At 44.5% G+C, this 16,348-nt stretch overlaps 1 protein-coding gene across 9 annotated transcripts in view; it reads left to right on the top strand.

Moving 5' to 3' along the window:
- KCNAB2 (potassium voltage-gated channel subfamily A regulatory beta subunit 2) overlaps positions 1–16,348 on the top strand; it is a 222,852-nt gene that overhangs the window by 99,696 nt on the left and 106,808 nt on the right. For 2 of the 9 annotated variants that reach the window (XM_073656721.1, XM_073656720.1), the window contains exon 1: positions 2,192–2,427. The exons of the other annotated variants lie outside the window; for them this stretch is intronic. In XM_073656721.1, coding sequence (XP_073512822.1) covers positions 2,207–2,427 — 221 coding nt within the window. In that variant the 5' untranslated portion in view covers positions 2,192–2,206. Of the gene's footprint in view, positions 1–2,191; positions 2,428–16,348 lie in introns of those variants that run through there. 9 annotated transcript variants of the gene reach the window in all.

Genomic DNA, 16,348 nt, shown 5'->3' with positions numbered 1-16,348 from the left:
TGGGACGGCATCTCTGCCTGGCAGGGGGCAGAGACGCTGATGCTACACAGCCAATGAAAACACAAAAGTCATTATCTCAGTAAATTATAATAATTAACAAAAAACACCTGCAAAGGCTTCCTAAGCGTTTAAGAAGGTCATTTAGTCTGTTTCAGTAGGCTCCACAATCATGGGGAAGACTGCTGACTTGACAGATGTCCAGAAGCCAGTCATTGACACACTCCACAAGGTCCCAAAGTCTGGAGGAAGAGTGGAGAGGCCACAATCCAAGCTGCTTGAGGTCTAGTGTGAAGTTTCCACAATCAGTGATGGTTTGGGGAGCCATGTCATCTGCTGGTGTAGGTCCCCTGTGTTTTATCAAGACCAAAGTCAGTGCAGCTGCCTACCAGGACATTTTAGAGCACTTCATGCTTCCCTCTGACGACAAGCTTTTTGAAGATGGAAATGTCATTCTCCACTCCAGCAGGACTTGGCCCCTGTCCACACTGCCAAAAGTACCAATACCTGGTTTATAAACCACAGTATCACTGTGCTTGATTGGCCAACAAACTCGCCTGACCTTAACCCTATAGAGAATCTATGGGGTATTGTCAAGAGGAAGATGAGAGACACCAGACCCAACAATGCAGACGAGCTGAAGGCTGCTATCAAAGCAACCTGGGCTTCCATAACACCTCAGCAGTGCCACAGGCTGATCACCTCCATGCCACGCCGCATTGATGCAGTAACTGATGCAAAAGGAGCCCGACCAAGTACTGAGTGCATTTACTGAACATACATTTCAGTAGGACAACATTTCAGATTTTAAAAACATTTTTCAAGCTGTTGTTATAAAGTATTCTAATTTACTGAGATAATGACTTTTGTGTTTTCATTGGCTGTAAGCCATAATCATCAACATTAACAGAAATAAACACTTGAAATAGATCCCTCTGTGTGTAATGACTCTATAGAATATAGGAGTTTTACTTTTTGTATTGAAGAACTGAAATAAATTAACTTTTTGATGACATTCTAATTTAGTGAGATACACCTGTAAATGATACAATGCATTTACATTTTGTTGCACTTTTTATGTAGACATATGTCTATCTACAAATTCTAAAATGGTACTCTCGGGTGCACTTACTTGCTTTTGAAGGTTCTCCTGTTTAAAGTGCTGCACTTTTATCCTTCCCGTTGTTGCAGCATGGTATCAGCGCCTCGTCTACTCTGTCTTCTTGTGCCCACTGTTTGCCCCCTGTTCCATGTTCCTGCACAAAAACGTAATCTGAACCCTAAGTGTATTTTATTTCTTGTTCTTGGAAGTGAAAAACTATCTGCCAAGAACCCAGCAATCAAATCTCCTGGGTAAAGACTATCACTCTTATTTGTTTTGGCGGCTTAAAGATCTAAGGAAATTCACAACCTCAACATTTCATCCGTCTGTAATTTACACACAGAACCCTTCCTAACAATGTTGCAGCATTTTAGAATCGTCGTGTTTCTGGGGGTCTACCAGAGATGATACATTTATATTCTTGAGAACGCCTTGGAGATTTAGCCAATAGGGTCATCAACTTTTGGGTTAGATGTTTAGGTACAAGAAGAACCTTTTACTTGTCATCCTAACATTTAAATAAAAATTCATGGGCCGTCCTGATGGGACATTTTGAGGGGTCCTGATCTTGGTTGCTATTTAAGAACTGTAATCCAGTTTGCTAAACTAATTTAGACATTGTTTAATTTGCATGTCTTGAAAGTCTACCTGGCTAAACGCATTTTCTAAGAGCCTTATGTTATGCATGACGAGTTCAACCTTTTTGATTTTGCTTCTTAAGTGACTGTAGTTTACTATGTTTGTTAGTGTTGAAACCTATCAGGTTCACAGTATGTTATCCTGACCAAGGGCTTGAGACTGGATTCATTTACCCCTTGGGATCCAATGACCGATGACATGAATGTGTACATGTCTCTTTGGTGTCCCGGACAAAGAGAATATATAAAGGTCCATTAATTAGTAGAGGTCCCAGCTGTCTCAGTCGGCGACTGTCGAAGGTTTTTGCTCTCATTGTATGTTCTTGGACTTGGTTATAAGCTTACAAAAATGTTTGTTGCTCAGAGAGCAACCTGCAATGACTACAGAGTCTCCTCTGTCAAAAAGTCTCGTGCACCCTCTAAACCTGTCCATCTGGAAAATCCGCAGATTCCAAGACCAGACAGCAAAATGCTGTCCGTTTCATACAGTGGTGGGAGCTTAAAGAGTGTGCTAAGTAGGTACCACTCTGACTGGGGAATAAACCAGGTCCATCAGGTTGATGTGGTGGAACTACAGCGAATTCGAGATGTCAAGGTGGCGGCTCACGCCAAGAACATGGAGGAATTCCTCAAAATGCATGGGCTATCCCTGGATGACTGCACGGCACGTAAGACCGGCATGAGATACAAGTAAGTCCTTCTTGCTCTCCCAAAAAATTTTCTTGGCCAAAAATGTACAGAAAAGATTCCTAATTTGTATCAGTTTATCACTTTGATTTAAAAAAAGAAAACTGTATATGTGATTCCAATCTTTATATCATTTTACACAATTTTCAAATGTAGAATTACTGGAATAACCAGTGTAATCAAATCCACAAAGGCAAAGCTCCAGGGTTCAGTTTTTGAAGATGCCAACAGTTGCCTTTCTTTGTTATGTTACTGGAATTGGTTCTGTTGTATCGCAGCGGTTTTATAAAAAAATATATATATTTTTATTTTATATTTGATAATAAGACTTCAAATAATTATTAAAAAACATTAAGGACACATTCAGACATCTATTTTTCACATGCATTCTCTATCCTTGTTTTTGACAGCGCACATACCCATTATAGTCCATGGTGCTGTTCAAATATCTTGTGTGTGTGTGTGTATATATAATATGTATGTGTGTGTGTGTATATATATATATATATATATATATATATATATATATATATATATATATATATATATATATATATATATATATATATATATATATATATATATAGTGTATATATATGTGTATATAATTTTTTTTTACTTTTTGGCAGGGGGTTGAATGGATAGGGTGTCTGCAAAAAAAAAGTCACTGGTACGTCCCTTTTTGATCGGAGTCACGGATCAAAATTGCCTTACTAGACAATGTATTTGTAAAAAATCATGGATAGCATATTAGCATATGGATGACATCACTGTGCAATCAGTGGTGTAACTAGAGTCCGATGGGCCCCGGTGCAAAATTTTGACCTGGGCCCCCACCTGCTTGTTGGTCAGATGTATGGGCCCCCGTAGCATTCATGTTTGCCTCCCATGTAATAATATTGTCCCTGTCCTTGCTCCTTCTTGTAATAAGCACCCCCCATTTTTGACACCTTCCTCGTATAATGTCCTCCATCCTGGTATTATGTTCCCATTCTGGTATTAATGTCTCACGTCCTTTTATAATGCACCCCGTCCTGGAATAATGTCCCCCGTCCTGGAATAATGTCCCCCGTCCTGGTATAATGTCCCCCGTCCTGGTATAATGTCCCCTGTCCTGGTATATTGTCCCCTGTCCAGTATAATGTCCCCATCCTTTTATAATGTTCCCATTCTGATATAATGCCACCCATCCTTTTAGAATACCACCCATCCTGGTATAATGTCCCCCGTCCTGGTATAATGCCACCCATTCTTTTATAATGTCTCCCATCCTTTTAAAATGTACCCCGTCCTGGTGTAATATCCCGCGTCTTGGTGTAAAGCCCTCCTTTTATAATGCCCCCCCATACTGGTATCATGTTCCCGTTCTGGTATGATGCCACCCATCCTTTTGTAATGTCCCCACCCTAGTATAATGTTCCCCCATCCTGGTATAATGTCCTCATCCATCCTTTTATAATGTCCTCATCCTAGTATAATGTCCCCATTTCTGGTATAATGTCTCCTGGGCCCCTTCCTCCGCTCCCACGCCACATGGCGTCCTTTCCTGTAGACAGTGCAGGAGCTGGCTGCTGAATTCAGCGTGTGAGCGACGGACAGCGCATGACATCCTTGCCATACGCCACGTGTCACTGGCAAGCCAACATCTGCCGCCAACCTCTGCTGATTGGCTGGTGGCATGTATAGCAGCACAGGGACCCGGCGGGTCTCTACAACACAATACACTTCACCTAAATGTGAGTCTGGAGACGCACATCAAGGTGAAATTGGCGTCCGTGGGGCCAGGTACGTTTCGCCCCTGTGTGCAATCCTTATGCTTTCCATTTTCAACTTTGCAAGGGGGAAAATATTTTTATTTTATTTTTTTCATAAAAGAAAATTGATGAAACACCAATGGCAAAAATAAACACATTAACCAAACACTAATGAAAATCGGTCCATGGTTTAGACAGGATTAAAAAAAAATTGGATATCTGATTTCTGAATTGGATATTATTAAAAGAAAACACATTTGATTTACTATTAGTCCGGTTGCTTTCTGTCTAGATTGTACACAGGAATATATCAAATTTAGTAATATATCTAGTAAGAGAAATATCCTCCTGGACTGATCTTTCATTCTTAATTCACTGGTAAAATCAAGTGAATACAGATTTTCCCTTTACTGAGATAGGAGATGACAGTTGGTGCTCATAAAGTTCTATGGAGGAGGGAGGAGCATGTAGCAGACAGACTTTCTGCTGCAAGTTCTCCTGAAACGACAGTTATGCATCACAGAGACTCTGTCAGCGGGTGTTTGTACCCTAACCTCACAATATCATCCATGTCATGTCACTGCTAAATAAATCCATACCTACGTTTTAGAAATCTGTGTTTCTTTTTCAGAGAAATTTGTTGTCTAATTTTTGTTAATACGCCACAAGTGCAAATTTTTGCCCAGTGAAACAGATTCATGTAGATAGGGAGTATTTCTGCCAAGTTTCACCCCCCAAACCATTTATATGTTCATGTAGCTCATTCAAAGACAAGTCCAGCAATACCCTTATATGGCCAGTCCGTTCCTTCGTTACTGAGAAATCAGTGTTTTAATTTATATGCAAATGTGGCTGAAGAGCTATGGTAGATCTGAAGCCTCTGTCACTCCAGCTCTATTCCCCACCCCAGCGCTGCCTCCTCCTGCTTTACTGGCTTTTACCATTCATGAAGTCACACAGCACCGAGGCTGTCAGTCAAGCAGGAGGATGCGACTCTTTGCAGGGAATAGAGCTGGAGTGACAGAGGCTTCAGATCTACCATGGCTTTTAAGCCTCATTTGCATATAAATTAAAATACTGATTTCTCAGTAACGGAGGAACAGACTGGCCATGTAAAAGTATTGCTGGACTTGTCTTTGTAAGAGCTACATGCACATATGAATGGTTTGGGGGGTGAAATCCTTTAAATTAGTTGGCTGTGTTCACACGCAACAGCCCTTTGCCTCTGCAGTCTTTTTATTATTTCCCTGCACAGTCACTTGAAACAACTGTTTCAGGTGCAAGACCGTGCAAACTATTACATATAAATGGCTGCTTGGTTTTTACCGGGTGAAACGGCCATTTCTATGCAAAATGAAGCGATTGTGCAAGGCAGCAGTGTGAAGAGTTGCAGAACATAAACGCAACTTTATGCTTAAAAGGGCTGTCCAGGTTTGTCATGAAAGTCTGCAGTCACTCTATGTGACTACAGATTTCTGGACCCTCGAGCACCGTCAGGATCCTCCGGTGCCGGCGGTGAGAGCTGGCGGTCATGTGACCGCAGGTAAGTGATCTGTATACTTCCGGTCACATCCCGACTAGACATGCGCTGCTTCACTCAATAGGAGTGAATTGTGCGAGGCCGTGCACTGTGAGCATTCAGAAGATTGTAACTTCAAAACCTGAACAACCCCCTTTAAATTCATCAACTTACATGACGATCTGCTGCTATCAGCCACACAGATGTTTTCTGTCCTTTGCAGCTCTACTTTCTAGGTTATACCAGCCTGAAATGGCTGATAACAAGGAACAATAGATTGCATTTAAATTTCAAAGTAAATGCAGATGAGGTAAGCTATAGGATTAGGTACCACAGAGGGGTTTGCAGTGACACAGGAGCACACTCCAGGTAACCTTACTCGGGTGTGGCCCTGCTATGTCAGTAAGATGGGTGTAATCAGGTTTCCAATAGAAAGAGTGGGCACTAAACTCTGCTGTTAGCAGCTTCATTAGGCTGAATTAAAAGGATTATGTCAGCCTTTCCTCTTCTAGGCTACTCTGTCAACCGGGTGTGACTGCCGACGTCATGCTGATTGACAGTGGGCTCCCCGCAGCTAGGCAGCGGGAAGCAAGCTGTCAATTAGTATGACGTTTGACAGTCCACACCCCATCAACAGAGCAGAAGAGAAGGTGCTGCTCTGTCGACGTGACATCAGTGGAAGCCGCTGAATCGCCTGTTAGTTCTTAACCCCGTAGTAAAAAGATTAAATAGTCCTGGATTATCCCTTTAAAGTGCAAATTGTCCCTGCATATTATTCCCTCTTCTTGGCAGAAACTTCATCTTTGCTCTGATTATTTTTAGGAATTTGTGCAGTTTTTTTATGGAAAACATGCTGATCCAATGTCCCTTCATTTTCAGGACCAGTGAGGGTTTTCCAAAATGAAACCTCCTTTGATCTGTAAATAATGGTAAAATCTAGCAATATTCAATTACTTACAAAGGTGGGAGCAATACTTATGGAAAATTGGGCGACTTAGTGTTTGTTTTTAACTTGCAGTTTTTTTCTCTGGCTTGTTCACTTTTTTTTTCTTTTTCTCTGCTGGGGAAAACCGCAGTAAAAAAAAAGTAGAATGCATTTTAAATCTTCTTTGCCGTTCTGTATATTTCCACTAGAGGGCAGTCTTTACATTAGGCCATTCCTGTCATTGGTTTTAAAGGCACATTGTCTCTTGTTTCTGATTTTTAAATGTCAAAAGCATTTTGTATTATGGAGATATTTGGCTATATAAGTGGAATTAAGTCAGTTCAGCCACCTTTTTGAACTCTGTTTATTAGCAAAATGTAAAAACTTTCTGCTGTTTGCAATAAGCCAAACTTAAATAGCCCAAAACAACTAATATAACAAGTGATTTCTCCTTCTTCTACACAAAATATAACTTTTACTAACTCTTGCGGTCAGAATTAATCACCTCCTTCATGACAAATGTCTTTAGCATTTAGTAGAGGCCCTCTGGCTGTTATGACCTGCTGCAAATGTGATGTCTATCCGGATACCAGCTTCTGGCATTGTTCCAGAGAAATCTTAACACATTCCTCATGGGCAATGGCCTCTAGGTCTCTAATATTTTTGGGCTTCCACTAAAGACTTGCAAGTCAGGTGATGGTGACGGCCAATCTAGTATCTTCCAGGAATATTTCAGTAGCCAAGCCTTGGAGGACTTTGAGATATGGTTGTAGTCATTGTCCTGTTGGAAGGTCCAGTGATGCCCAAGCTTCAGCTTCCTCAAAAAAGCATGACATTTTCTCCAAGGATTGAATCTTATACTTGATTGAATCCATCTTTACTTCCAGAAACTGCAAGTTTCCAGCACCAGAGGAAGTATAGTGACTCCAGAGCATCACTGAGCCACTGCCATGCCTCACTGTAGGCATTACTGAGCCACTGCCGTGCTTCACGTAGACATCCCTGCGCCACTGCCGTTCTTCACTGTAGGCATCACTGAGCCACTGCCGTGCTTCACTGTAGGCATCACTGAGCCAATGGCGTCCTTCACTGTAGGCATCACTGAGCCATGGCCGTGCTTCACTGTAGACATCACTCAGCCACTGCCGTGCTTCACTGTAGGCGTCACTGAGCCTCTGACGTGCTTCACGTAAACATCACTGAGCCACTGCCGTGCTTCACTGTAGGCATCACTCAGCCACTGCCGTGCTTCACTGTAGGCATCACTGAGCCACTGCCGTGCTTCACTGTAGGCATCACTGAGCCACTGCCGTGCTTCACTGTAGGCATCACTGAGCCAATGCCGTGCTTCACTGTAGGCATCACTGAGCCACTGCCGTGCTTCACTGTAGACATCACTGAGCCACTGCCGTGCTTCACTGTAGGCATCACTGAGCCAACGTCCCGCTTTACTGTAGACCTCGCCAAGCCACTGCCATACTTCCCTATAGGCATCTCCGAGACATCGCCATGCTTTAATCCACGTGTCATTGAGCCATCACTATGTTTTACTATAGGCATCACCATGCTTTACAGCAGACTTCACTGTTGGCACCAGTGAGCCACCTCCATGCTTCACCGTAGGCAACACTGAGCCACCGTAATGCTTTACTGTAGACATCCCTGGTATGCTTCACTGTAGATATCACCATGCCAGTTCCATGCTTCACTGTAGGCATCACTGAGCCACTGCCATGCTTCACTGTAGGCTTCACTAGCCACTGCCATGCTTCATTGTAAGCATCACTGAGCCAACGTCCTGCTTTACTGTAGACATCGCCGAGCCACTGCCATGCTTCCCTCTAGGCATCATCGAGTCACCACCATGCTTTACTCCACATGTCATTGAGCCATTAATTTGTTTTACTATAGCCATCACCATGCTTTATTGCAGGCATCACTGAGCCATTGCAATGTTTTAATGTTGGCTTCACTAAGCCACCACCATGCTTCACTTTAGGCATCACTGAGCCACCGTAAAGATTTACTGTAGACATCCCTGGTCCACTGCCATGCTTCACTTTAGATATCACCAAGCCAGTTCCATGCTTCACAGGAGGTAACACTGAGCCAGCTCCATGCTTCACTGTAAGGTTCACTCAGCCACTGTCATGCTTCCGTGTACACATCACCGAACCACCACCATGCTTCACTGTAGGGGTCACTGAGCCACCTCAATGCTTTATTGTAGGCATCACCGAGCCAGCGCCATGCTTTACTCCAGGTGTCATTGAGCCATCACTATGTTTTACTATAGGCATCACCATGCTTTACAGCAGGCATCACCATGCTTTACAGCGGGCATCACCATGCTTTATAGCGGGCATCACCATGCTTTATAGCGGGCATCACCATGCTTTATAGCGGGCATCACCATGCTTTATAGCAGGCATCACCATGCTTTATAGCAGGCATCACCATGCTTTATAGCAGGCATCACAATGCTTTATAGCAGGCATCACCGAGCCATTGCAATGCTTCACTGTTGGCATCACTAAGCCACCTCCATGCTTTACTGTAGACATCCCTGAGCCACTGCTATGCTTCACTGTAGATTTCACCATGCCAATGTCTTGCTTTACTGTAGACATCGCCGAGCCACTATCATGCTTCGCTGTAGGCTGCTTCAAGTCACCGCCATGCTTTACTCCACCTGTCATTGAGCCATTACTATGTTTTACTATAGCCATCACCATGCTTTACTGCTGGTATCACCGAGCCATTGCAGTTCTTTACTGTTGGCATCACTGAGCCACCACCATGCTTCACTATAGGCATCATTGAGCCACCGTAATGCTTTACTGTAGACATCCTGATCCACTGCTATGCTTCACTTTAGATATCACCAAGCCAGTTCCATGCTTCACAGTAGGTATCTCCGAGCCAACTCCATGCTTCACTGTAGGGTTCACTCAGCCACCGTCATGCTTTCATGTAGACATCACCGAACCACCACCATGCTTCACTGTAGGGATTACTGAGCCACCACCATGCTTTATTGTAGGAATCACCAAGCCAGCGCCATGCTTTACTGTAACATAGTAACATAGTTTTTAAGGTTGAAGGAAGACTAAGTCCATCTAGTTCAACCCATAGCCTAACATGTTGATCCAGAGGAAGGCAAAAAAAAAACATGTGGCAAACACTAAGCTCCACATTGGGGAAAAAAATTCCTTCCCGACTCCATACGACAATCAGACTAGCTCCCTGGATCAACGCCCTATCAAGGAATCTAGTATTTATAACCTGTAATATTATAATAAGAAAGGCATCCATGCCCTTCTTAAATTTTAACAGTGAATCACTCATTACAACATCATGCGGCAGAGAGTTCCATAGTCTCACTGCTCTTACAGTAAAGAATCCCCGTCTGTGATTATGATTAAACCTTCTTTCCTCCAGACGTAGAAGATGCCCCCTTGTCCCCGTCTCAGGCCTCAGAGTAAAAAGATCAGTAGAAAGGTCTTTGTACTGTCCCCTCATATACTTGTACATAGTAATAAGATCACCCCTAAGCCTTCGTTTTTCCACAGTAAATAACCCCAAGTGTAATAACCTGTCTTGGTATTGCAGACCCCCCAGTCCTCTAATAACCTTGGTCGCTCTTCTCTGCACCCTCTCTAGTTGATGTCTGTCTTATACACCGGAGACCAGAACTGTACACAGTATTGTAAGTGTGGTCGCACTAATGACTTGTATAGAGGTAAAATTATGTTCTCCTCATGAGCATCTATGCCTCTTTTAATGCATCCCATTATTTTATTTGCCTTTGTAGCAGCTGCCTGACACTGGCCACTAAACGTGAGCTTGTCGTCCACCAATACACCCAGGTCTTTTTCAGTTACAGTTTTGCCCAGTGTTTTACAATTAAGCATATAATTATACATTTTATTTCCTCTGCCCAAGTGCATTACCTTATATTTATCCCCATTAAAGCTCATTTGCCATTTATCAGCTCAAGCTTCTAGTTTACATAGATCCTCCTGTAATATAAAATTGTCCTCCTCTGTATTGATTACCCTGCAGAGTTTAGTGTCATCTGCAAATATTGAAATAATACTCTGTATGCACCCTACAAGGTCATTAATAAATATGTTAAAAAGAAGGGGGCCCAATACTGACCCCCACTGTTAACTGAGACCCAGTCTGAGTGTTTTCCATTAATAACCACCCTTTGTTTCCTATCACTGAGCCAGTTCTTAACCCACATACATATATTTTCCCCTATCCCCATTGTTCTCATTTTATGTATCAACCTTTTGTGTAGAACCGTATCAAAAGCTTTTGAAAAGTCCATATACACAACATCCACTGCATTTCCTTGGTCCAGTCAAGAACTTGCCTCCTCATAAAAACTGATCAGATTAGTTTGACAGGAACGGTCCCTCGTAAACCCATGTTGATATTGGGTCATGAGGTTATTCTTCTTCAGATACTCTAGTATAGCATCTCTTAGAAAACCCTCCAGGATTTTACCCACAGTAGAGGTTAAGCTTACCGGCCTATAATTTCCAAGTTCAGTTTTTGTCCCCTTTTTGAATATTGGCACCACATTTGCTATACGCCAGTCGTGAGGTACAGACCCTGTTATTATGGAATCTTTAAAGATTAAGAATAATGGTCTATCTATGACATTACTTAATTCCTGCAGTACTCGCGGGTGTATCCCATCCGGGCCCGGGGATTTGTCAACTTTAGTGATTTTTAGGCGCCGCCGTACTTCCTGCTGGGTTAAGCAAGTGACATTTAATGGAGAATTTTTCTTATCACTAATCATGTTTTCTGTCATGCGATTTTCTTGTGTAAATACGGTTGAAAAAAAATCATTTAGCATATTGGCTTTTTCCTCATCCTCATCCACCATTTCACCCAGACTATTTTTAAGGGGGCCAACACTATCATTTTTTAGTTTTTTACTATTTATGTAGTTAAAGAATATTTTTGGGGTTATTTTTACTTTCTCTGGCAATGATTCTCTCTGCCTCCATCTTTGCTGCCTTGATTTGTTTTTTACATAATTTATTTAATTTTCTATTTTTATTTAATGCCTCATCACTACCTACTTGCTTTAGTTCTCTAAATGCTTTCTTTTTGTCACTTATTGCGCCCCTTACAGCTCTATTTAGCCATAGTGGTTTCCTCCTATTTCTAGCATGTTTATTCCCAAAGGGTATATATTGTGCACAGGTCCTATTCAGGATGTTAATAAATGTCTCCCATTTACTTTGTGTAGCTTTATGTCTCAGGATATCGTCCCAGTTTATTGCACTAAGATCATCTCTTAACCGTTGGAAATTTGCCTTCCTGAAGTTTAGTGTCCTTGTAACCCCTCTACAACACATCTTATTAAAGTTTACATGAAAACTTATTATTTTGTGATCACTATTACCCACTATTAACCCTATTGGTTAATATTAGGTCTAGCAGTGCCCCCCTTCTTGTTGGGTCCTGAACCAGTTGTGAAAGGTAATTGTCTCTCATAGTTGTCAAAAACCTATTACCATTGCTTGAACTACATGTTTCTGTCCCCCAATGTATTTCAGGGTAGTTGAAGTCTCCCATAATAATGACTTCTCCTTGAGTCGCTGCTTCATCTATTTGCTTTATGAGGATATTCTCCGCTGCTTCCATTATTTTTGGAGACTTATAACAAAGCCCTATCAGTAATTTATTATTTTTTCCCCCTCCCCTTATCTCCACCCACAGGGACTCTACATTTTCATTAGATTCACATATATCCTCCCGCAAGACAGGTTTTAAGGATGATTTAACATATAAACACCCCCCCTCGCTTGTTTGTATGGTCATTTCTGAACAGACTATAGCCCTGTAAATTAACTGCCCAGTCATTGGTCTCGTCCAGCCACGTCTCAGATATCCCTACCATGTCATAATTATTTTCCAACAAAATTAATTCTAATTCCTCCATTTTGTTGGTGAGGCTTCTGGCATTAGTGTACATGAATTTTATGTATCTCTCTGTACCTATATTCCTTCTTACTTTATTGACTGTTCTAACCCCACCCCCAATTTCTTTATTTGTGCCCAGGTCACTATCTGCACTATCTTCCCCACCTATAAAATGAATACCCTCCCCCCCCAATCCCTAGTTTAAACACTCCTCCAACCTTCTAGCCATTTTCTCCCCCAGCACAGCTGCACCCTCCCCATTAAGGTGCAGGCGGTACCTAGCGTAGAGTCTGTAGCCAACTGAGAAGTCGGCCCAGTTCTCCAGGAACCCAAATCCCTCCTTCCTACACCAGGTCTTGAGCCACTTATTTATCTCCCTAATCTCCCATTGCCTCTCTGGCGTGGCACGTAGTACCGGTATTATTTCAGAGAATACCACCTTGGAGGTCCTTGCTTTCAGCTTGCAGCCTAATTCCCTGAAATCATCTTTAAGGACCTTCCACCTACCTCTAACTTTGTCATTTGTGCCAATGTGCACCCTGACCGCTGGGTCCTCACCAGTAGGAAGGGTTTTCTTTTCATTTTATGTTTCATTGTTCTTCCTCCCATCTTACTGCTGTTCCAAAACCTTGCAATCTTGCTTAATTGTTTCACACAACAGAATCATAAAGAATTACTACATTTTTTTATTATTATTTTGTCAAGCATTGAAAGTTGTGAAACTTTGAAGATCACTTTGTTAGGGAATTTGTATAGTTTCCAAACTCTGACTATTCCTCAGTAAATTTGTCTGCCCTCAGCTGTGTTGATATCAGAACAAACTCATTTGGAGTACAGGAAATGTATGGAAGAGTCGGACAGCTGTACCTATATAAACCATACTGGTGTAATAAGCCGCATTCATATAAGGTTATGTGTCCACCACTTTGACATTGATGAACTCTCTTTAAAATCGGCCATCAGTATCAGACCGGAGGGAGTCCAACACCCGGCACCTACACTGATCAGCTATTATCCGCACTGACGACAGCCAGGTGTAAACCTTGTATGGAGCCGGAGCTGTTTACGTCTAGCTGCCGCCAGTACTGATAATAGCTGATCAGTGTAGGACACCCAACAATCTAATACTGATGACCTATCCTAAAAATGGGTCATCAATATCAAAGTAATGGACAAAGATAAGAATCCGGCATTTTGAATTTCTATGTCTTTCTGTTTCCCTAGTGCATTGATGCCCGACGCGACGTCGGCACTCGCCCGACGCGACGTCGGCACTCGCCCGACGCGACGTCGGCACTCTGCAGTGCAGAGTCAGTGCCCTCAGGAGTAAATTAAACCAGGCATGCACAGTCCGAAGGAGGCATTGTGCGAGCGCAAGAGTCAGTGTAGAGAGTTGGGCGGGGTTAGGGTTAAATATAGACTTTGCATTTACATACACTTGACTAGTGTAACGGGTCTGGGAGGCGGAACCTCTGAGCAACTTATACAAGGGGGCGGTCCTTGTATGGAAGCGGGTGGCGACCAGGGAAGACAGGCAGGTAGTCACAGCAGGTGACCGGGACAGTCTCTGGGTAAACGGGCAAGGGGTCACAGCAAGTGACCGGGGCAGTCTCTGGGTGAACGGGCAGGAGGTCACGGCAAGTGACCGGGACAGTCTCTGGGTAAAGGGTAGGTACGACCTGTGACGGCTGAGCCTCCAGGTAGGCTAGCAGGCAGATGGCAGATATGTGCTCCCAGGTGAGCAGGCGAGAGTCTCTGGATAAGCAGGTGGTCACAGCATGTGACGGCGGAGCCTGCAGGTAGGCTAACAGGCAGGTAGCAGATGAGCGCTCCCAGGTGAGCGGGCAAGAGTCTCTGGACTGGCAGGTGGTCACAGCACGTGACGGCGGAGCCTCCAGGTAGGCTAACAGGCAGGTAGCAGATGAGCGCTCCCAGGTGAGCGGGCAAGAGTCTCTGGACTGGCAGGTGGTCACAGCACGTGACGGCGGAGCCTCCAGGTAGGCTAGCAGACAGGTAGCAGATGAGCGCTCCCAGGTGAGCGGGCAAGAGTCTCTGGACTGGCAGGTGGTCAGAGCACGTGACGGCGGAGCCTCCAGGTAGGCTAGCAGACAGGTAGCAGGTGGGCGCTCCCAGGTGAGCGGGCAAGCTGGTCCATAGACAGACTGACAGGTGTCGGAAGGCAGACCGTCGGACCTCAGGCTAGCAAGCAGGTAAGCGAATAACAGGCAGGAATCAGACAGCAATCTGGCAGGAAACTGGCAGGTAACTGGAAACGGGACCTGAGGGCTGAAGCAGAGTAGTGAACAGTGCAACAACATTGCTCGGGCACCTCCATTTTGGAGGAGGTGCCAATGGCCGGAGGACTCCTTAGGACGGCGCGCGCGGCCCCTTTAAGAGGGGGGGAGCGCGCCCTAAGCACCGTGGCCGGGAAGGAGCGCGCTCTGCCAGCAGAGCGGGAGGAGGACGCCGGGCTCGGAGCGGAGAGGTGAGGGGAACAGCGTCCCTGCCTAGCAGAGGGTAGGGACGCCGACGCTACAGTACCCCCCCCTTTAGGCCCCCCCTTTTTTAGGCCAGACAGAAATTTAGCAAGGATGAGAGGGGCATGGATGTTCTCCCGGGGCTCCCACGTTCTCTCTTCAGGACCAAACCCCTTCCAATCTACTAGAAAAAAGGTCTTTCCTCTTACCCTTTTTGTGGCCAGAATGTTCTCTACCTCAAACTCGTTTTCAGCGGAAACCGGAGCAGGAGGCGTACCTGTAGACTTGGAAAAAGAGTTAAGTACCACGGGTTTGAGGAGAGATACATGGAAGGAGTTAGGGATCTGCAAGTTGCCCGGGAGTTTCAATTTATAGGCCACCGGGTTGATCTGACTGATGACCTCCAGAGGACCGATGAACCGAGGCCCTAACTTATAGGAAGGAATCTTGAGCCGGACATACTTGGACGAGAGCCAGACCTTATCCCCTGGACGGAATTGAGGAGGATCCAGACGTTTTTTGTCAGCATGTCTTTTCATACGCTCGGACGACTGAAGGAGTGCGGACCGGGTACTCTCCCACAAGGAGGAAAATTTGTTAACAAGAGATTCCGCAGCCGGATTATCCACCGAGGTGGAGACGGGAAATGGGATCCGAGGATGCTGACCGAAGACTACAAAAAACGGGGATTTGGAGGAAGATTCGCTCTCGTGATTGTTGTAAGAGAATTCGGCCCATGGCAGGAGATCCACCCAGTCAGAATGGTGGGCATTAACGAAGTGCCGGAGGTAACTGGTCAGGATCTGATTGATCCGCTCCACTTGACCATTAGACTGTGGGTGGTAAGCGGAGGAGAAGTCCAGGGTGACGTCTAGCAATTTACAAGTGGCTCTCCAGAAACGTGAGGTGAACTGTACCCCACGATCCGACACGATGTGGAGGGGCAGGCCATGAAGACGGAAGATGTGGCGGATAAAGTCTTTAGCCAGCTCGGGTGCAGACGGGAGGCCTGGCAGGGGAATAAAGTGAGCCATCTTGGAAAAGCGGTCAGCGACCACCCAAATGACCGTACAACCGGCAGAGACGGGGAGATCAGTTATGAAGTCCATAGCAATATGCTGCCAGGGGGCAGCAGGCACAGGAAGCGGAAGGAGGCGACCGGCTGGCAGGTGTCTCGGGACCTTGTTGCGGGCGCAGGACACACAGGCAGAAACAAGTCTATTACGTCCTTGTGCAGGGTAGGCCACCAGTAGTGCCGGGTAATAAGCTGGAGGGTCTTTTTCTGACCGGCGTGGCCAGC

The sequence above is a fragment of the Phyllobates terribilis genome, unplaced genomic scaffold (genome assembly GCF_046119375.1).
Source record: "Phyllobates terribilis strain yellow unplaced genomic scaffold, ASM4611937v1 Scaffold_12__6_contigs__length_324123572, whole genome shotgun sequence".
In the NCBI taxonomy this organism is placed as follows: Eukaryota; Metazoa; Chordata; class Amphibia; order Anura; family Dendrobatidae; genus Phyllobates; species Phyllobates terribilis.
The sequence above is the reverse complement of the archived record's forward strand: the minus strand, read 5'-3'. Positions and strand labels throughout refer to the sequence as shown.